Source organism: Taurulus bubalis, assembly GCF_910589615.1.
Source record: "Taurulus bubalis genome assembly, chromosome: 1".
Lineage (NCBI taxonomy): Eukaryota > Metazoa > Chordata > Actinopteri > Perciformes > Cottidae > Taurulus > Taurulus bubalis.
Window position 1 is genome coordinate 46,039,562 of NC_136589.1, and position 20,279 is coordinate 46,059,840.

Here is a 20,279-nt window from a genome sequence, read left to right on the forward strand (position 1 = left end):
GCTACGTGTTCTCTTGCTATTCTCAACATCTGCTGTAACGACAACAACAGGAGACGCTTTCGGCCGAAAGTCGCCAGTTAACATGGTCGCCTGTTAAACCGTAACACCGGTCTAATTGAATGCTATGTCATGTCTCCAGGCCAAAGCGACGACTGTGAAAGAAGCACTGGCCAAGTTGGTGAGTGGCAAACACGGACAGGATATCATGCAATGTTTCTGTCAGTGTTGGGGTAGTTACTCAGAAAAAGTAACTAGTTACAAGTTACTAGTTACTTCTGAAAATTGTAACTAGATTACTTTACTAGTTACTGCATTTGAAAAGTAACTACACTACTAGTTACTTTACTTTCCATTCTTTTAAGCAAATGTACAAATTAACCGTAAAGATACATGGCCAAACATCATGGCCCTTTCATCACTTTATTTTCAATGTTCAATAAAGGGCATCTCTTAGCCTTTCCACATAGTGTATTGTAATTGTAAACATGTAAAACAAAATGGCACATGCAACTCAGCCATTAACTTGAACGAACATTAACCCTGTTCACACTGTCTGACCAAAGAAATATGCCTCACTTTAAAATCCACAAACAACAGGATACAAGAGGCTACATATGGTTGGGACATTCAGGTCAAACAGCAGAACACATTGAACACAGGCTTTGGGAAACATGAGACCCCACTAAACCAAATGTTTAAGAACAAAACCAGCTTGTTATAGGAATCATTGTAGTGGTTTAAGAAAGATAGAACAATAAATGGTACTTTTGGTGATTGGACGCTGCGACTGATCGCTGGAGTTTCATACTAGAGTGAAGACGATCACAGATTAAACTCAAGTTATATATTAAATCTGTTAAATTATTCACCATCTGGTTAAAATATGTTCATTGTAGGTCTGAACCACAAAAGGACCACAAACTACTGTCTTCTAAGATTGTATCTGTTGTTTCCCCTCAATAACGTATTATGTATGTCATTAAAATCAGAGAGCTGGAGAGAGGAAACACTTTTTACAACACGTAATGAAGAGAAACTATATTTATACTGTGGGGTATTTTATAATCAGACTCATTCCGCCAGTAGAAATGGATCCTGCGCGTATAAGCAGGACACATCACAGTATATAAATACTCAATGCAGATTATTAAACGGTAACAGACGACAGAGAAAACATCTCCACTCTGACACTCATGATAACTGTGTCTTTATTAATGTAAGTAGTAGTTTAACACCATTAAATCAACTATTTTAAGTGCATTTTTATTGGAATGTTCGCTAAAAACTCTCCGGACAAAACTCCGTCAGCTGTTAAAGTGACTAACAGCTGATCAGATGTGATCCGCTGTCAGTCGGTCGCAGTCATCAGAAACCTACGTCGCTTCACGTGACGCTTCAGAGGAAAGGACGTGTCATGTCTATTAAAACATATTTCCTCGCGTCTTCTCTCCGCGCTTGATTGAGGGAAACGGGGATGCAATTTAGAGACTTGGGACGTACCCTGTGATAGGTTGTTCATGCAGGAAGTGTCGTGTGACTCGCGCGCCACTAAAATATTTTTTTTTGGACTGGTAAAAATGTCTTGAGTAACGTAGGAACGCGCGTTACTGAGGTCTAGTAAAGTAGTGTAGTTACCAATATTTTGAGTGTAATGCGTTACTTTACTTCGTTGCCTATAATAGTAATTACGTTACTGTAATCCGTTACTTTGTAACTCGTTACCCCCAACACTGGTTTCTGTGATATATGCATCTATTTGTGTTCATACAAGTGTCTACAATTCATGAGTGAAAATAGTTGCATGATGGTAGCAAAGGCGTTGTGATTACATCTCTCTCTCTCTCTCGCTCTGCGTGCGTGTGCGTGTGCGTGTGTGTGTGTGTGTGTGTGTGTGTGTGTGTGTGTGTGTGTGTGTGTGTGTGTGTGTGCGCACAGGAGGAGAAGTCAGGGGAGAAAGTGAGTGAGAGTAAAGCCATAAAACTGTATGGTCAGGTTCCTCCCATAGAGAAGATGGATGCCTCTCTCTCCACACTCACCAACTGCGAGTGAGTCCTGTAAAGATACAAGTATTAGTTTTTTCTTCAATTTCCATAAATTAGATAACCTCGTGGATGCTTGTGAAGTCATGTCAAACCCTAGTTGTAGCCTAGTTGTACATGTGCCATTTGATCCCTGATGAAGCAATGAAGTCCTGCCTGGTAAAGCTACACATTTAGACAGAATCTACAGCAGGAACCTTCCAACATGCAACATGCAAAATCAGCTCTCCTCCTAAGTACAATTTGTCTCGAAGGAAAATACAGCAAATGTGCATAACCACTTCCAAACACCAATTAAGCACAGGAATTATTGGCTTATATTTTTTGTATATCAATTATGTCAATGTTTCCAAAAAACTAAACAATTTAACTGCAGATAACTCAAAACAACTAACAGACTTCTAATGGCATCAACAGGAGTAAACTGAGCAGCTAATACAGCGATAGCATTTCTCAACCAGAGAGCCTTGGCCCACGTGTTGGCTTCAGAGGGTCAGCTAGTGGGCCGAAGAGCGTCTGCCAATCGGTTAGATTAAAGGATATACAACATTCAGAGCATTAATATAGCAGCGAACAATGATGAGCTATGTAAAGATATTGAAGAGTAATGTCTTCCTGAGCAGAGACTGAAGTTACTTTTCCTCTGCGTGTGCTGTGATCCGAGCTTCTCCGTGATTTGTTCACATAGCCGGGCCGGCCGCGCATGTTTTTTAGTGCACATGAGCGTGCCCCACAGGTCTGTTCACGGCCGTCTGCTTTGCACCGCTGTCACACGGCGCTTACGTCTGATCGACCGCCAGGAGCGTACCTGCAGAAGCTTAGCGCCCACCCTCCGGTCCCCCCTCCGATTCCCCTCTCCGTCATATTCATGTCGTGCTTTTTCTCTAATTTATTTGGGAAGATGGTCCTCTGATGTTTTGTCATGATGATAAGTGCGCCACAAGTGAGAAAAGGTTGAGAATCCCTGCTTTAAAAATCACCCTCATTCACATACCTGATGTGTGTTTTTACTGCTTCTCCACAGGAAGCTCTCTCTTTCCACAAACTGCATTGAAAAAATAACCAATCTCAATGGCCTGAGTGAGTCCTGACTGCATCAATACACTCAAACACACACTTCTTCACTGATGGAATTGTGGGGTTGTATTGTGACGTTGTGTTGTGTTCTTCCAGAGAACTTGAGGATATTGTCACTAGGAAGGAACAATATTAAGTCCCTCAATGGGCTGGTAAGTGCTATACTGTGCAGCATAATTCCCAGTGTTTTATAGGCTCCCTCTTTTCTTAAAGGGGGTTCAGACATGCTACATTGTACATTATTGAGCGTGAATTGTTTCTGTGTGTGTGTGTGTGCGTGGGCGCAGGAGGCAGTGGGGGAAACACTAGAAGAGTTGTGGATTTCCTACAACTTGATCGAGAAGCTGAAGGGGATTCTATCCATGAAGAAACTCAGAGTCTTCTACATGTCCAACAATCTGGTCAAAGAATGGGGTGAGCTACGTTCATCAACACTATCGACAAACATGGAAATTGACAGAGGTGGTGAAAATGACTGTGTTGGGTTTATTCCGGCTTCCATGGAACATTTATGAGGCTTTTAAGTGACCTGTTAGGAAACAAATTCAAACTCTCCCTCTTGCCAAACATAATTTAGTCATTGAAGAGGATAGCTCTGCAGTGATTGTTTTTTTTTAAAGCACTCCTTCTACTATCTGACACCGCAAACTTAAGCAGCACTCTCTGCTGGAAGTGCAAAGCACTCTTCATATTTGGTGGGCCAGACAATTTATTTATTTTTTATTTATTTTTCATCAAAACTACTGCCAGTAAAACATTCTAACTTTTTTCACAATCTATAGTAATTTATATCTTTCAAGGTGTTGTGCTGATGGTTAGTTAATTTGGTATGTGCTGTCCGTGTTGCGTAGTAGAGTTTGTGAGGCTGGCCGACCTGCCGTGCCTCGCAGACCTGGTGTTTGTTGGAAACCCTCTGGAGGAGAAGCATTCGGCCGAGGGGACCTGGATGGATGAGGCCTCGAAAAGACTACCCAATCTACGGAAACTAGATGGTAAGGAGGTTTCAGTGGCATTGTCATCCATCGAAATTATATATATTGCTGGATATATAAGAAATACAAAAATAAACTGAACCAATAACTATCCTTCCCATGAGATTCCAGGGATAAAGAAAAATTGTGTTAACACTTTACGGTCTGTAAATTCTGAATAATTAATAATAATGAGTTGAAATTCATTGCCAACATAACCAAGATAATATTTGAAGTGAGTCAGCTTAGGTAATGTTAACACAACTAAATGCATATTAAATTAATATTGAATTAAATTCCAATTTCCCCAGTAGGGTCCCGTAAATGTTAGAAAAAGGGCTTCAAGGTCTGTGGAGTGAAAAGGAGAAACCATGAAATACAAACAATAACTACCTTTGACGTTGTCAGTCACAAGACGCATAATAGCGATACGTTGTTTCTTTGAAGTTCTGGAGATCTCTCTTCCTGTGGTTTCCAGGAACCCCAGTCATCAAAACGGAAGAGGATGAGGCCAACGGAGAGAGCTGAGGAGCCTGACTACCTGCAACCTCCTTTCTGAAGAGTCTTCCCTTTTCCTAACGTTTTTGTATAGTTTGTCATGGTGCTTTCCTTTTTTATAAAATTATTTTTACAACAGCGTACACTTTGCTACAGATAGGCAAGCACAAGATAACCGATAAATACACAGATGTTTAGGTTTTATAGAAGGAGAAAAGTTTATAGAAAAAAAAAGATCAATACTTAAAGTGGCAAGCTTGAAGATTTACATTTGAACCAATGTCCTTTATCCGTCACTGACAGCGATAACACAATGGTGATTGAGCCTATGTCCCACTGATTGCAATATTCATATATTTGCAGTATTACCAACTGGGTGTCTGTAGTTACATTCCCGGAAAAAATGCTTGATTTCAGTTTTCCATAATAAACAAACAAAATTGACCTCTGCACACAATTCTGAAAACTGTTTAACTCAAAGCACAATTTCCATTGCTTTCACTGGAACATTAGAAGGCCTTATGGGCTTGGGACCAAAAACTAGTTTTGGTGAGACCGTATCAGTGGAAATACATGATGAGCACAGTACTATTTATGGGCCAAAACACTGTCCTCCCTCCATGGAGAGACACCCATATCCAGCTCAATATACTAAGCAGTGGAACAATGGATGGGGAGGAAAAAGTGACTTGGAGTGATACATTTGAGTGTGAACCACAAATGTAAGTGCAGCAAATATGTGCTTCTGAAACGCCATACTGTAGTCATTATCAACATTAAGGAATACACTGAAATCACCGATCTCTGACTTCTCAGGTTGTAAACAGCAGTAGCACTAAAGCAGGAAGTTAGTATGTACCATCCTTCTCACATGGGACATGAAGGGGCCATCACCGGCCACGTTGCAACGGCCTGTGGAGCCGACATCGCTGCACAAAAATACATCCACAGTTCTTTTTAGCTCTGTGTTTGAGGTTTTCTATTTATTTGTTCTAAACGTTTTGAACTGTTTGAAGGGCAGAAACTAGTCTACTGTATTTTACTGACAGTTTGAATCTCATTTTGGACTGATAGATTTTACATTGTTCCTTTTTTTTTTTTTTTTTTTAAACCTGTGATACGAAGATCAATGCATGTAGCATGTCCTCATTAATTACATTGTACATTGTCTTTGTTAAATGATTTTCATGTTTTAAAGTATGTAGGTGTGTTTCAACATATACTTGTGAAGTGTTTAGTTTTAGTTTATTTTTTAAATGATTTTGAAATAAATGCTATTGAATTATATCAGTTGGACATTGTTACTTAAAATACAACATTAATCTTGGTAAATTCTGAAAATATAGTATAGAATAATTTAGAACTTCGACTAATGCATCCAAACAGGTTTTGTTATTGTAATTCTAACAGTAGGTAATTTACAGTCACGTGATTGTCATACTTCGTCTCCACGAGTTAACCCCCATAGCCTGTATATAAGAAGTGGCCCCTGTTAAACTAGCGAGTTGTTTCGTGTACTAGCGCACCAATGAAAAGCAAGTCCAACCTCCCGCTTTCAGAACCTCATTTCTAATTGGCCCACCAAGATATCCGTCACAGCTTCCCTGGCAACGGCCCTCGGACCCGGAAGTTGTTGTCTTCGCCGCGAAAAATCAACAGCTCAACTTCAGAGCGGTAGAAGTTTCTATGATATGTCTAATAAAAAGAAGCCCCTCCCGGACTAAGCCGGACTTAGCGTGACCGCTGAGTGGACAGAAGGTTTTCCCACACGCGTGCGGTGTGCTGTGGCCGTAATGCGGCGGAGAACAGCGGCTGTGAGTGTGGACGTGAAGCAGGTGATAGGAGCTCTGTGTAGACTGCTGGCGGCCGCCGGCCTGGAGCCTGTCCCCCCACCGGACAACTTCAGACGGGCTAAGTTCGGCGGGGGACCCGAGGTGGTACGTTCCTGTTCGGTTGTCACTGTCACGGTGAAATGTAACGGTACTTTACTCTAAAGTTAGACTACATGTATTATTATTTGACAGCTTTAGTTACTACTTAATTGTAACTTTAATACTTCTCTATGAGTAGCCTACATCAAACTATAAAAGCTGTTTTAACTTGATGATTTCTTGTTACACAATAGCCAAACAAGTCCTTGCATAGCGGTAGTCTGGTCAAATGAATGATGAATTATTTTCATTTGTGCAGCATGTGACAACACAAGTAACACAATGAAATCAACAGTGGCAAACCTGGAAAAGTCATGGGATTTTTAAATGGTTATTTCCAGGCCTGGAAAAGTCCTTGAAAAAAATAAAATCCCCAAAGTTTTGTAAAAGTCATGGAAATGTGTTATATTCATGACGTTCATTTACACTGAGTTTAAAATAATTAATATGCTTTTAAAAGAAAGATGCTCAAAATATAAGCAGGCATACATACAAGCATCTTTATAAATGTTTATTCTTTTAATCAAACTATTGTCTCATTCATTTGTATCATTTAAGGTTTACTGTATGCGTTGTATTCTCATTGTTAGTTTAAATACTACATTTTCTCACTTTTTCATGTTTACACCCATATTTCACAAAATGTTTGGTTATGGAAATTTGGTTTAAAGTCATGGAAATCCATTGGTCAAAATGTGTATGAACCCTGTGTTTAAAAAGGACCAGGGTGTCCCGTGCTCTGTAGTGGCAGTACTCTTCCTAGTAGGCCGGTACTGCACATATTCGCCGTGCTGCACCGACATCTTCCTGCTTGTTGTTGTTTCCCAGGAGGACCAGTTCTGGCAGCTTCTCGCCAGCATCCTTCAGACATCCAGCGTTGTTCCCCGGGATGCCGCTGCGCAGCCAGGAGGAGGTATGTCCCCTTGATCCCTTTGTGCTGTTCGTCAAGGTCTTCCGAGAAGTCAGTTTTGTGTGCTCATCATCATCATCATCATCATGTGACTTGCTCACCACTCGTATGATCATGCACCCACTTGTTTATTAAACCTTATTTAACTCCACTGATTACCACTACACTTCTTGACTTGGACTGAGTTCTACCGTTTGCTCTTTGCAGACCTGAATAGAACAACAACAAAAAGTCTGTGCCGCTCTCTGCACAAAACCAGGAACAAACCGACTAGCATCTTTTGGTGGGGATGAAAACAGTGTGTTTTCTCCGTCTATGTTTATCCGCAGAGAACAGGAAGCTGGTGGCGGCAGGCCTCTGGCAGACTGGCTACCATGCGGACTGGATGTATGGGAGCTGGGGAGGAGGAGGAGGAGGAGGAGAGGCGCGAGGGAGACTCTCCAGCAGAGACCTCCTCCTGGCGCTGGGCTGGCTGCTCGCTACAGGAAAACTGGAGGAACTGCTGACCCGGCGAGTGCAGTGGCTGGACAAGACGCTGCTCACACCTCCTCCTGTGAGTATGCCACCGCGTTAAACCTATTTCTTTTTGGGTGTATTAATGTGTAACTTAATGTGTCTCTGTCAGGTGAACCCTGAGCTCCTCAACAAGCTCCCGCTGGACTCTGCATCGCTGAGGAAACTTCACTGGCTCATTGGTTGCCTGAGATACCAGGGGCGGACCCTGCTGTGCATGCAAGAGGAGCGGACTCGCTTGCTCCACGCTGTGAGAAACATCCCGTCTTTCCCAACCACATGTTGCCGTTCTGTAAATGTCATGTCGGGAAATATTGCTTCAAGTGAAGCAAATTAAAACGGTTGCGTGCAAATGACAGAAGTTTCCATTCCGAACCGGAGCCAAGACTTTTTCTCCTCAGTGACGCAAACATCCCGAAAGACAGAATAGGCACACTCACTGTTTAATCCCTTCAGGAAATCAGGAAATGTTTTTCATAATACTGTTTCTTCTCAGGTTTTCTTTGCCAGCATTGCCTCTTCTGTATCCTCCTCCTCCTCCTCTGATCAAAGCTCAGCCGTGCTAAGGGAGGTAAGAGAGTGCGCTGCTGTTATTAAAAGGAAATACCAAAATCATTCTCTGCCTGAAGTTAGGGTTACATAACTGAGCAATTTCCTCTCAGTTCACAAACATGTTCTATCTTACTATCTGGCCCAAAAAACATTTTCTACGCCAAGACATTTTTGTGTGTTTCATCTTCTTCATTGTTTTCCTTGACACTTCTTGACCAAGCTTTTGGCCATGTCATGATGATGTGGTTTGAATCAATAGCTTATTTAGCAAGAATTCAAGAATCAAGAATCAAACAGTTAATTTCGCAAGAAAAGTTTCCCTGTAGTTTGTTTTGTTGTGTGTCTTCTCTTAATCCTATAGAATGCAGTGTTAAAGAACATCGTTAACACAGCATGTTTTGGTGTGTCCTTAAAACAATAATGTAACGTGTGTGTGTGTGTGTGTGTGTGTGTGTGTGTGTGTGTGTGTGTGTCAGGATTGTGTTTGTGTGCAGCAGCTTTGTGACCTCCTAGAAGCATATCTGAACTGGAAACAAGTGGAGAAAGTCTTCTGGACCTGGATGGTGAGTGAGACGCAGGAGCACGATTCAACACAGTAGTGAGTTCCAGCAGTGGCCGGTTCACACCTGGCATCAGCACGCGCCGTTGGTTCATCGGATCACAAGAGGAAACGAATGACCTGACGCCTTATTCCTCCAAGCGAGGAAATAGAATATTGGCAATATCATATGGAGATTAATACAACATTTTTTTTGGGCAGTGGAAGATCCAATCATCACCAAAGCCTTCTTTCTTAATCTTTGTATTAAAAATATTTGGTGCACATTCCTTGATGTCCCATGTGGTTTCCTGTCATGACAAAACAAATGTAATAGTAAGAGTACGTGTGACTGGAATTGGACACTGATATTTTCTTTTCTTTGACTTATAATTACCAGCCAGCAGATTAGATGTCAGCAGCCATGTGTGCCTGGAAATGTGACGCAAAGTGTGTGTGTGTGTGTGTGTGTGTGTGTGTGTGTGTGTGTGTGTGTGTGTGTGTGTGTGTGTGTGTGTGTGTGTGTGTAGGACAGTGTCTTGGATTGCCATCTGACAGATCCTGACGTCGAGAAGCCTACACATGACGCACCCAATGGGAGCGCAAGAGTGTGTCACCACGGAAACCAGGGGCTGGGGAAATTGCAGGAGATGCTATTGAGGCTGCCTACAGGAAAGGTGGGACACGTGCGCGCACACACACACACACACACACACACACACACACACACACACACACACACACAAAAGGGTTGTATCTATGCTGGCAACTAGAGAGCGCAAATGAGCTCCACGAGAGCGCGCAAATCAAACAGCTACGGTTGTAGGAACCATTATATTATATCATATTGCCATCACTTTTAAAACTGTACCCAGGACCCCACCCATAGTACTACTACTACACCTAGCAGATTCATATAGCTATATGGGACGGGTGTAACATAAATAAACACAATATATATATATATATATATATATATATATATATAACAGTATGTGTATATATATATATACTTACATATTTATATATATATATATACTTACATATTTATATAGATACACATATAATTGCAATCAATTTGGTCAAAAGTAATAAGACACCGCTGTAGTTCAAAGTAAAAGTTAAATTAAAATCTTAAGTTATGAATCTTAACCTTTCCCTCCGTCAAACTGATGTAACGTTACTGTGAATAAATAGTAAATACTAAAGATTGCTCGTTAGATCCTCAAAACCGAATTATATCTCATGTTTAATCAATACGGAGACATCGGAGCCAGCGGATCATTTCAAAAAGTCCGGCCGAGATCAGGCTGCTGTCGGCGGGCAGCAGAGCGCTGACGGCCCGGTGCCGACGGGGTTCACTGTCCTGCGAGCAGGACCTCAAACTAACATCCTAAAATTACATTTTGTGACTCAATAACAGTACTATTCAGAGAACGTCAACTTTTAGTTGTGTTTTCTCATCCGCCATTGTTCCTGGTGCGAAATGCACTCCAGCCAATCCGAAGATGAGGATTGGAACCAATTAGATGTAGAGATGGATGGTGACTGGATCCGCACACTTACTGTCAAAAAAAAAATCTACTCGAGCGCGAGCGGGTAACAGACACGCGAGCAAGCAGGTTAAAGAGAGAGAGCGAGCAGGTTCAAACTTCAAGATCAACTTTTGCTCTCGCGAGAGCAAAAGTTGATCTCGCGAGCGGGGATTCTGCTCTCGTAGTGATGTAAAAGTGCTCAAAGTAAATTACGCGCTCAGCTGTTTGATTTGCGCACTCTCGTGGAGCTCATTTGCGCTCTCTAGTTTTGCCATTGATTTGCCCCCATATATACCACACTGTGCCAAACAAAGGGGAAAAAAAGAGCCAAAATGCAGGAGAGAGGGGGAATACAGGCATAAAATGGGTTTCTATTCAAATACATAAAGGAATTTGTGAAGCACTGAATAAAACAATTATAAAAAGATTTCAACAAAGTTCTACATTCCTACAGAAGTTTTTGACTAATGGCGCTAGTGATCGTTTTGGAGAAGTGCAGTTGTTGAAAATGAAAGTGAATGAAAAAAGATATGATTGAACAAAAGGAACGTTTCTTCTTCCTGTCAGAAAGCAGTGAGATGGACGTTACAGAGGAAGAAATGATCCAAACATGCTTCTCATCTATTTACTATCGTTTGTACAAATGCAGACAAACGCAGAAGAAAATCTTCCTTTAGGGATCTCAAGGATGCGGGCAGGTGCATGCTGGCCAAACTGAATGAGCTCTGAAACTGAAGACTGAGAATCTTGCGCTAGCACGTCTTTAGATGGATCGACCTGCTGCTCCTCATTACTGACCTTGTTAAAAGCTCTTCCTATAACCACAGAGTCCAAACCCTCGTCCTGAGACATAGAGGTGGGCTGGCTGTCTGCCTTCATGCTCACGGTACTCTCTCTCTTATGCAAAGAAAGCAAATGAATCCATGTACCAAAAATGTTGAATGTTGAAGTAATAGTCCGGAATTCGATGAGGTATAATTAACAAGTATTTAATAAAAAATGATAGACTGCTTATGCTCCCGAATCGGGCCCTTTAAATCCACGGCGCACCTCAGAACACAGATCCGAGTGGTTCGCTGGGCGGATGGAAAGAGATCGAGCATTCGCGTACCGGTTAGTTTTCAACTCATTCGTGGGACTTAGAGTCCTTCCTATTGGTTTAATGTTTTATTACCTTTATAAACATATCATTGGCCCTGCCGTTTCAGGGGCGGAAATAGACTTCTTCTTCTTCTTCTTCTTCTTCTTCTTCTTCTTCTTCTTCTTCTTCTTCTTCTTCTTCTTCCTCTTCCTCTTCCCCTTCCCCTTCCCCTTCCCCTTCCCCTTCCCCAAAAAGGGTAGTGTCCATTGTCTCAAAAGTCAATGTTCGGCTCCGCCCCCTCAGGCGAACAAGAGAACTACAACTCCTTAAAGCAGTAGTCAATATATCATGCAGCATGCAGCATTTGTCTATCATTCATTCACACATCAATCATTCTACAGTAATAACAGTGACCTTCATATGCATACAATTACAAATCCCTCATAATAATATCCCTTATTAATTATCATATTTCATGCATTGTAATGTACACACAAACAACTTATTTTACATAGATGTGCAAGTCCAAATGTGACTAACTAAGCTTAAAAACACTACACTACATAAAGACCTGTGGAGCTAGCATTAGCAGAGTACATCAGCACATCAGAGACAATTTCAGCTCACACTTAAACTACTTCTCCCTCCATAGTACCATATAAATATGAAAACAAGGCGAAGCTTATTATCATACATTGACCGTCGTGTTATTCTTGTTTTGTAAAGGTATTTGTGTGTTGTGTGCTCCTGTCTTATGCCCCAGAAGGGACAGAGGAGAGGCGGAGGAGGAGGAGGAGAAGGGGGAAGAGGAGGAGGAGGAGGAGGAGGAGAGAGGTCGCAGGGTGGATCGGACACCTCTTGCCACTCTCCTGTTCTCTCCTCTCTCCCCTGCCAGCCCTCCTTCTCCCAGGTCTACCGAGCCAGGCTCCAGACCGAGAGGCCAGTCAGACACAGCAGCCACCCAGCAGAGGGGTCCAGTGGCATGGCCGAGACTGCGGACGAGCTCCCAGCGTCTCAGGCTGCCCAGCTGCTGCTTCAGACGGAGGCTCTGCTGCTGGAGAGGAGGGACAGGCAGAGACTGGCTAATAGGACGCAGTTACAGGCGATGATTGGCAGGCTGGACGAACTGGTGTTGATACCACCACAGACTTTTCTTTAATCCTTTAAAATGCTTTATTAATTCTGAAATAAACACAATATGGATTTTCATGTTTTTAGTTTGGCAAAGATTCACTCGACATTTGGATGGAAGCCAGATATTTTCTTTTTCACAAAGAAAAAGGCTTTAAACAAGCTGCAGCTGAAAATGTCTTTTTTATTTTTAAGTTTTAAGAGTTTTTTAAACAATTAAACTCACAGAATACAATTACATTCCTATATTATATAATATAAATTTAAAAAGTGTTTTAAGAACTGCATTGTATAAGACATTTTGGGAAACACTGGACACATGACTAGCCTGGCTTAGCATAAAGCATAAACAGCTCGGTCTTCACTTTGGTCCAAAGTGAAGTTAATACCAGCCAAATTGTCATTAATTTAGTTTCTTCTTTGATTAATCCATACATAAACAGAACTTTAGACAGCTGTTTCCCCCCTTTTTTAAGACTTAATGCTAAGCTATGCTAGCCCCCTCCTGACTCCAGATCAGTACTTAATGCGCCGACATGAGATTGGTATCAATCTTCTCATCTCTCTCCCAGAAAGTCTCCCAGTATGTTAAAGCACAATTTTTTTTAAGTTTTGTGCATTTATTTGAAAGATAAATATGTCTTTAAATATACAGAAGAATAACAAATAGTATTAAATTCAGCTTTACCACTGAAAGAAGCCAAACACAAGTTAGTCATTGAAAACATAATTTGTTAATAATTCTTTATTCATCAAATTGAATAACACCACATTATGTTCAGCATCATATGATATTGAAAGTGCTACAAAAAGTAGGAATACAATGTTAAGATGGTAGACTAATAATACAGCAGGTGTTAATGACTTTTGATGTGTACAATATATTCTTCTCTCATAAGATGATGGACTGAGCAACAGCCACAGAGACCCGGGGGTATCCTTTCAAAAAGCTGTTTGCCAGTGCAGGATGCAGAGAGGTGGTTTGATTTTCTGAATAAAGGGCTGTTAAGAGTAAATAATCATGAAGAATTCACCACCAGCAGTTTCTGCATGTAGGAGTTTAGCCACTTCTGTCTCTCCATGGAGGTGAGGAGTTTACTCTTCTCTCTGAAGGCAGCGTCATCAGCCACAACCATGTTCCTCTTCATCACGCCACGAGATGACCACTCGGCGGGCCACGCCCTCTCCACGCTAAAGAAACACAGACAAAGACCAAGATCAGTGACTAGAAAACCATCCAGGTACCAAAATCTACAACACTCAATATATTACTGCTGTCTTTTTTGTTTTTCTCATGGCACATTGAATTGTAGTTAAATTGAAAATTGTAATTCTTTACTTTAAGATCAAGATGAAATAAAAAATGCCTTTTTTAGATCACTTACCCCAGTCGTATTGTGCACATAGTTAACAATATATACAAAGGAATTACAACAAAAAAGATTAATTGTATTTTTATTCAAAAATCCAAGTAAGCTAATTATAACTATTTTCAACCAGTTATATCATGAAATCCAATCATCAATCTATCTGCAACTTTTGGCATCTATGGCCAAAAGACCCAAAAGTCTATGCCCGCCCACTTTTTAACAGTCCAATCAAAGGAGAAGGATTGGATTTAAATCTGAAAACTGAACTTGAGGCTTCGAAACAGCAGTCCACAAACCAACGGGTGACGTAATGCCGACTACGTCCACTTCTTACATACCGTTGACATTTTGGGAAATATACATATTCGCTATCATTCCGAGAGCTGGATAATATCAATACCACTCATTGAATTCAAAGCTACAGCCAGCAGCAGGTTAGACTAGCTTAGCATAAAGATTGGAAATGGGGAAACGGCGAGCCTGGCTCCGTCCAAAGTGGAGTATCCACCCCTGCCAAGAAATAGACACATAACAGTCATATTTTACACTTCGGTTTTTGTGCTAATCAAACAAAATATAACATGTTAATTAGTGAACTTAATACCCCTGTTTCCAGTCTTTCCGCTAAGCTAACCATCTTCCGGGTTGAACTGCATAGTTAGCGCACAGATTTGAGAGTGGGATCAATCTTCTCACAACTCTCGACTCAAACAGCTCATTGAATGAAATATTCTGAAGTAAATAAAAAAGGACACGAAATCAGAGTTAGGCCTAGTACCAGATGCTGGCACAAAATAAAGGAAAGACATGAGCCGACAGCTAAAAGTGCTGCCAGGCCCACACATACACAGTGTGACGGTGCGTTTGGCTAACAACTAACGTAACTACCGGCACACACACTGCTACACATTGCCGCAACACCTTGACGTTTTCCTTCACTATGCAATTACCTCGCCTCTGCCCTCTCAGGGGCAAACAGCCACGCCTCTCTCATCAGCCTTGCCTTGCTATCAGCTCCGAGGCTGGGTGCCGACATCATTTGAATGCTCCAATCCCGGAGAGAGATGGAGGGGAAGAGGAAATCCCAGTCGTCTCGTTTCAGTTCCTCTGACTCATCAGGTCTTCTGAAATTTTAGCATATTAAACCCAATTATTCATTGAGAAGCATATTTGATTGTATTCTACGTAAGAATATCAAAATTAGTACAACATATTAAGGAGAAAATAAAGTTTGGTCTCTCTGGTACTAGGTAGTTCACTGGTCTGTAATTATGGTATGTATTCACTCCAAACCACTGTGCCATTAACACTCATATTTGCTGCTGCCTTGATGAGATTTAGTGATTTCCCACCTGAGAGGTAGTCGAGGCTGAGGGAAGCCAGATGTCACCAAGGTCATACCCAGAATGCAAAGCAACAGGAAGGACACACGGGGGAAAGCAAGCAGCTCAGACATCCTAAAAAAAGAAAGAAGAAAAAACGATGCTGCCGTTCAAGTTACATATTACCTGAGTTGTGTATTTACAGACCAAATTAACAACAAAATAATAGAAAACCATGAAAACAGAAACCTATTTTCAACATAATACAGATCAGTATGTTTTTTTTACAATTCAAGGCGACCGTATTGCCACCTTTTACGGTAGGATTCCCTAAATTAGAAGGTTCTGTAAAATGCACATTCTCAACCTCAGATTATAGTATATTGTAAATGAAATAAGATAGGCTTTACATATGTCCTAATTTATATATAATCCACTTGGAGCTCTATCCAAGGGCTTTTAAAATCAAGAACAAAAATCTACTGAAATGATACTTGGAAGCTGCTGGTTTCATGAGAATGTTGGGCTCTGAAATGAGTCAGAAAGGATTGAGGCACCCGGACACCACCCTTCTGTGCTGCTATAAAGAACCATTTCAAACCGTGCATGTAGACGACAAGTGTCTTTTTTTCCCCAAAAAATATTTCACTGAGAAATGTTAGACCGCATAATCAGCAAATTACATTGTAGACACTCCAATACAGACGCTGTAACAAATCCTAACAACGTTAGAAAACTCTCTTTTGTTTTAGTAGTAGAGGGTTAGTATGTGCTCAGCTGGAACCAAATTCAGTCAGTCACGGTCAATGAGACACAATTTTACTATTGTAAGCCTCTTGTGGGGGAAAAATTAACATACAATACATACAACACAGCTTAAGGTACAATTAGCTTCATGCAAAAATTTTGTTTAGGAGATTTGTTAAAGTTGTTAGTCCAACTAATTTCTTACCTGCTTCTCAGATGGATGTGTTGTCTGTTAAAAGTTTGTACCAGCAAGGAGCCTCTCAAGGCTGAATTTTAGAGGTTAAAGGTCAGGCGTCACACAAGCAGAGATATGTTCCAGGGCGAACAACTGATCGCAGCGACAGAAAAGACTACTGTCTGAGCAGTTACCGGTAGGTGGTTTCTGTTTGTTGCTGCTTCCTTTCTACCACTTATTTATTCTCCTGTCTTCTCTGAATATGAAGACATTTGGATAAAAACTTGTATTTACGCTTTGTTATGTGTGTTTAGGTTTGCCGGTTGCCTCTGTAAGTGTCCGCGTGCTGGTTGACAGTGGTTGAAAAGCATCGGTTTCTTGTCGTACATACTTATATACCCTGGACTGGAGTGTTTTAACCCCCCCAACTCCCTAAACCACCCACACAAATACGCAAGCATACACACCTTCACCAGATCAAACCAACTTTGAGTTTAGTGCGCAAGAGAACAGCCCTAGTGGAAGTGCTGTTAGCTTGTTAGTGTCCTATTTCAAAGACTCTTAGTCATGGTGCTGTTTGTGTGTGTGTGTGTGTGTGTGTGTGTGTGTGTGTGTGTGTGTGTGTGTGTGTGTGTGTTCATTCATACTGGCAGGTTGAGCAAACAATGGATGCTTCTCTCAAAGATGAAGGCATTACTGTCGTCTACGCAGAAAAATATATATTCATGTAGGGTTGGGGGAAATGCTTTTACGTGATGTAAATTGGAATATTTCAGATGAGACAACAACATCTTGTGAAATAGATAAAGTAGTAGTAAATCAACCTGCAATAACTGACCCGACTGACTCGAAACTATACTGTCAGCTATTAGCTTGAATTGGCAAACTTGTTAGCATACACTTTGATTTGGAGTCGTGTTTGTTTCCTCCTGCCCATTAACGCAGGGGTCATTTTGGTCTGAACGCCCGTGAAGAAGCTTCAACTGTGTGAGACTGTGCTTGAGATTAAAGAGTAACTGCACACTCAAATATGTTTTTTAGTGTTTAGTATGCATGTTGATGTTTAGCGGGTATAATGAAAGTGTACGCATGCTAACATTTGCTAATTAGCCCTAAACACAATGTACAGCTGAGGTTATTGTTTTTTTTTTTTAGATATTTGGTCATGATGGCGCTAGATGAGAAAACAGGGATCAAAGTAGACAATTCAACCGAGATGGACCTGTAAATCAAATGCTGTGCCGTTCAGCTCAGCTCCCACCCCGACCCCAAAGTGCTGTAGCAGCACGCTGGAAACATACTGCAGTGTTAGAATCGATACAATTTATACTCAATCACACACTTTTATTTGCAGCATCGGTAATTATCAAAGCAAAACTATAAAAAAAAATACTGACACGATAAGTTTATGTACTGTTAAATGTTAACCAATAGAACACATACCTATTTCTAGGCCCTTTCCTCAAAAATGTCATACCCAAACTAAAAAGGGTGTATCTCTGCAACCACTAGAGCTATTTGAATAATTTGGGTGTTATAATAACATGTGAAAAGGTGTCAGGTCCGCCTAGAAAAAAAGCACTTCCAGGATGATTATTTCTTTGAAATGATGCAGCTGTAAGGTCCAACTCTAACCCAAATCATAGCACAATATGTGAATATTCTCTCTGCAAAGGTTGACTTTGTAAAGTGAAGCAGAACAAAGTTAGAGACAGTTTAGTACAAAGAACATTCAGACGAGGACTCCGAAATTTGCATTGGGGCACATTTCTCCACATTTTCACATCGGTGACATTTTTATTTTTTCATGTACCAAACCATATATTTCACTTGTATATTACTTATGGTGTTCAATACATCCAAATACAGCAGTTTGGGCATTTTTTTCATAAAACAAGCTATGATTTACAGTTTTATATAACAATCGCTCAGTCTTCCCCCCCTAGGGGGTAATTGGTTTTAGAGTGTGACTTCATTCTCTGCTCAAGTAGACTCCACTGTATCTTTACATAGTAAATAGTCAATACATGCCTGTTGCCATTTGCATGGCAATATTTCAGGACTTCCCCATTCTTAATTGCACATATAAAGGTCTGAGTGGCTCAATAGTCTTTTTAAACTGGGGGAACGATAGTCAATGAGCACACCATAGTGTGAATGGCTAATGTTACAGACTTGAAGGTCATCCTACAAATGTGTAAACTGAATCTCGTAGGCACAACAATTATTCCACTATGTCCATGTAGATCATCTCAGCTTACCACCTTCTCCAAGACAACCTCGGTGAAAACACCTGTGGACTAAAGGCATCTGTAGATATGATTTACCACTGTACATAGACACCTTGTTAGTATATCAAGCATCAGCTTTACAGGAAGTGCGAAAAAAAAGAATTGATGTGTCCATTTGGAACTTGTATTTGATACTTTGCCTCTTGCCTCTGTCAAAGTATCAAATACTGGAAAAACAAAGACAAAAAGTGGTGGAGAATCTGTGGTTTGTCGGAAGACAGGAAGCTTGTTACCATTTAAGGACCTCATTATGGCCCTTGCTGGAAATAATGACCTGCAGACAGGAAGCAGCTGGCCTTAACCATGGCTGTGCAACACACTGATGTTACAGAAGATAACAAGCGTCACACACAAAGTAGTGTCACCTCACACCACCTGCATTCTCATCAGAAACGCCGTCAACTCCCATCGAACCGAATTGCATTCATCAGTTTGAAATGGCATTCAATGAATGATCGAATCCTTTTGATGTTAAAGCTTGTTGACAGCATGGACCGCTAATACTGTTCATTTCAAACGAGTCGAATGCGGTTAGGGGTTCAGCATGCTTGAATCAAACTAGCTTCTCGTTTCCACATGTCTCTCCAAAAATAGACCCTTTTAGTGCCGATATCATGATTACTTCATGGTGTGAGCTGGAGGCAGAACAAAAGGAAGGGCAAATATGAATCACCTCAGAGTCGTTGGCTAAAGTTACCCAATTGAAAATGTCATCTTGCCGTGTCGTTGGGTGCCAGGATCGGTGACGCAGATATTTAAGATATTTAAGGCAAACTGTGATTTGAATTAAATTGAAAATTGAATTGATTCGAAGGCTCTTGCGAGCTACACTATCAGCAAAGCGTTTCAGTGATGGAGAGAAAATGTTATGCTAATGCCAGCAGTTTAGCTAACCCTTCTGGTCAGCGTGATTAGCCGGAACACTTATACAGAATGCTAAACTCTAAAGCCTAGTTTATGGTTCTCCGTCAGGTCGACGGCGTACCTACGCCGTAGCTACGCCGTCGACGCAGACCCCTACGCCGTAGCCTGACGCGCACCTCCAAAAAATCCTAACTACGCGTCGCATTGACGCGGACCGCAAGCGCTGTGATTGGTCCGCTCAGAACGTAATTTCCGGCAGTTGCTTTTTCCCAGCCTCGACCGGTTTAGTGGTCATACAGACCACCTCCGCAAACGTCTTCTCTGTCGCCTGCACTTCAACATTTGCAATATAAGTATTTGCTCTTCAATATTGATGAGCTCCAACTTTAATGCAGCCGCTCCAACTTGGTTGCCATTGTTTACTGTGACCGGAATTCGGCTATAACCCCTGAAACCACACCCCCCTGGCGGCATAGCGGTTAATTGCAGAGCAACGCGGTCCCTTGACGCAGAACTTCAAATGCTCAACGACGGCGTCACGTCGACGGCGTAGGTACGCCGTCGACGTGACGGAGAAGCATAAACTAGGCTTAAGAGATCTCTGCAACTCTTATTATAAGATATACATTTATATATTTACTATTGTAAGACTCTCTTTTTGATGAGTCTGTCTTGGCGATGATGATGCAAAACTCCGCGAGTCGTTTTGCATCATCCGGCGTACGTTCATCTGC

General features: G+C 41.3%; 3 protein-coding genes across 3 annotated transcripts; 2 read left to right on the top strand and 1 right to left on the bottom strand.

Moving 5' to 3' along the window:
- Positions 1-1,927: 1,927 nt before the first annotated feature.
- On the top strand, positions 1,928-4,689 carry dnal1 (dynein, axonemal, light chain 1). The gene is made up of 6 exons (XM_079231508.1): positions 1,928-2,045; positions 3,064-3,119; positions 3,213-3,268; positions 3,404-3,530; positions 3,968-4,108; positions 4,566-4,689. The coding sequence occupies exons 1-6, from the start codon at positions 2,011-2,013 to the stop codon at positions 4,613-4,615; spliced, it is 465 nt and encodes a 154-aa protein (XP_079087634.1). The 5' UTR covers positions 1,928-2,010; the 3' UTR covers positions 4,616-4,689.
- A 1,689-nt stretch (positions 4,690-6,378) lies between these two features.
- On the top strand, positions 6,379-12,804 carry tedc1 (tubulin epsilon and delta complex 1; the record flags this gene model as incomplete). The annotated part of the gene is made up of 9 exons (XM_079214279.1): positions 6,379-6,522; positions 7,345-7,429; positions 7,756-7,979; positions 8,052-8,189; positions 8,436-8,510; positions 8,968-9,054; positions 9,560-9,706; positions 12,409-12,424; positions 12,527-12,804. The coding sequence occupies 9 exons, from the start codon at positions 6,379-6,381 to the stop codon at positions 12,802-12,804; spliced, it is 1,194 nt and encodes a 397-aa protein (XP_079070405.1).
- Positions 12,805-13,795: 991 nt separating this feature from the next.
- On the bottom strand, positions 13,796-15,602 carry pth2 (parathyroid hormone 2; the record flags this gene model as incomplete). The annotated part of the gene is made up of 3 exons (XM_079227625.1): positions 13,796-13,967; positions 15,097-15,270; positions 15,499-15,602. The coding sequence occupies 3 exons, from the start codon at positions 15,600-15,602 to the stop codon at positions 13,796-13,798; spliced, it is 450 nt and encodes a 149-aa protein (XP_079083751.1).
- Between the last annotated feature and the right edge of the window lie 4,677 nt (positions 15,603-20,279).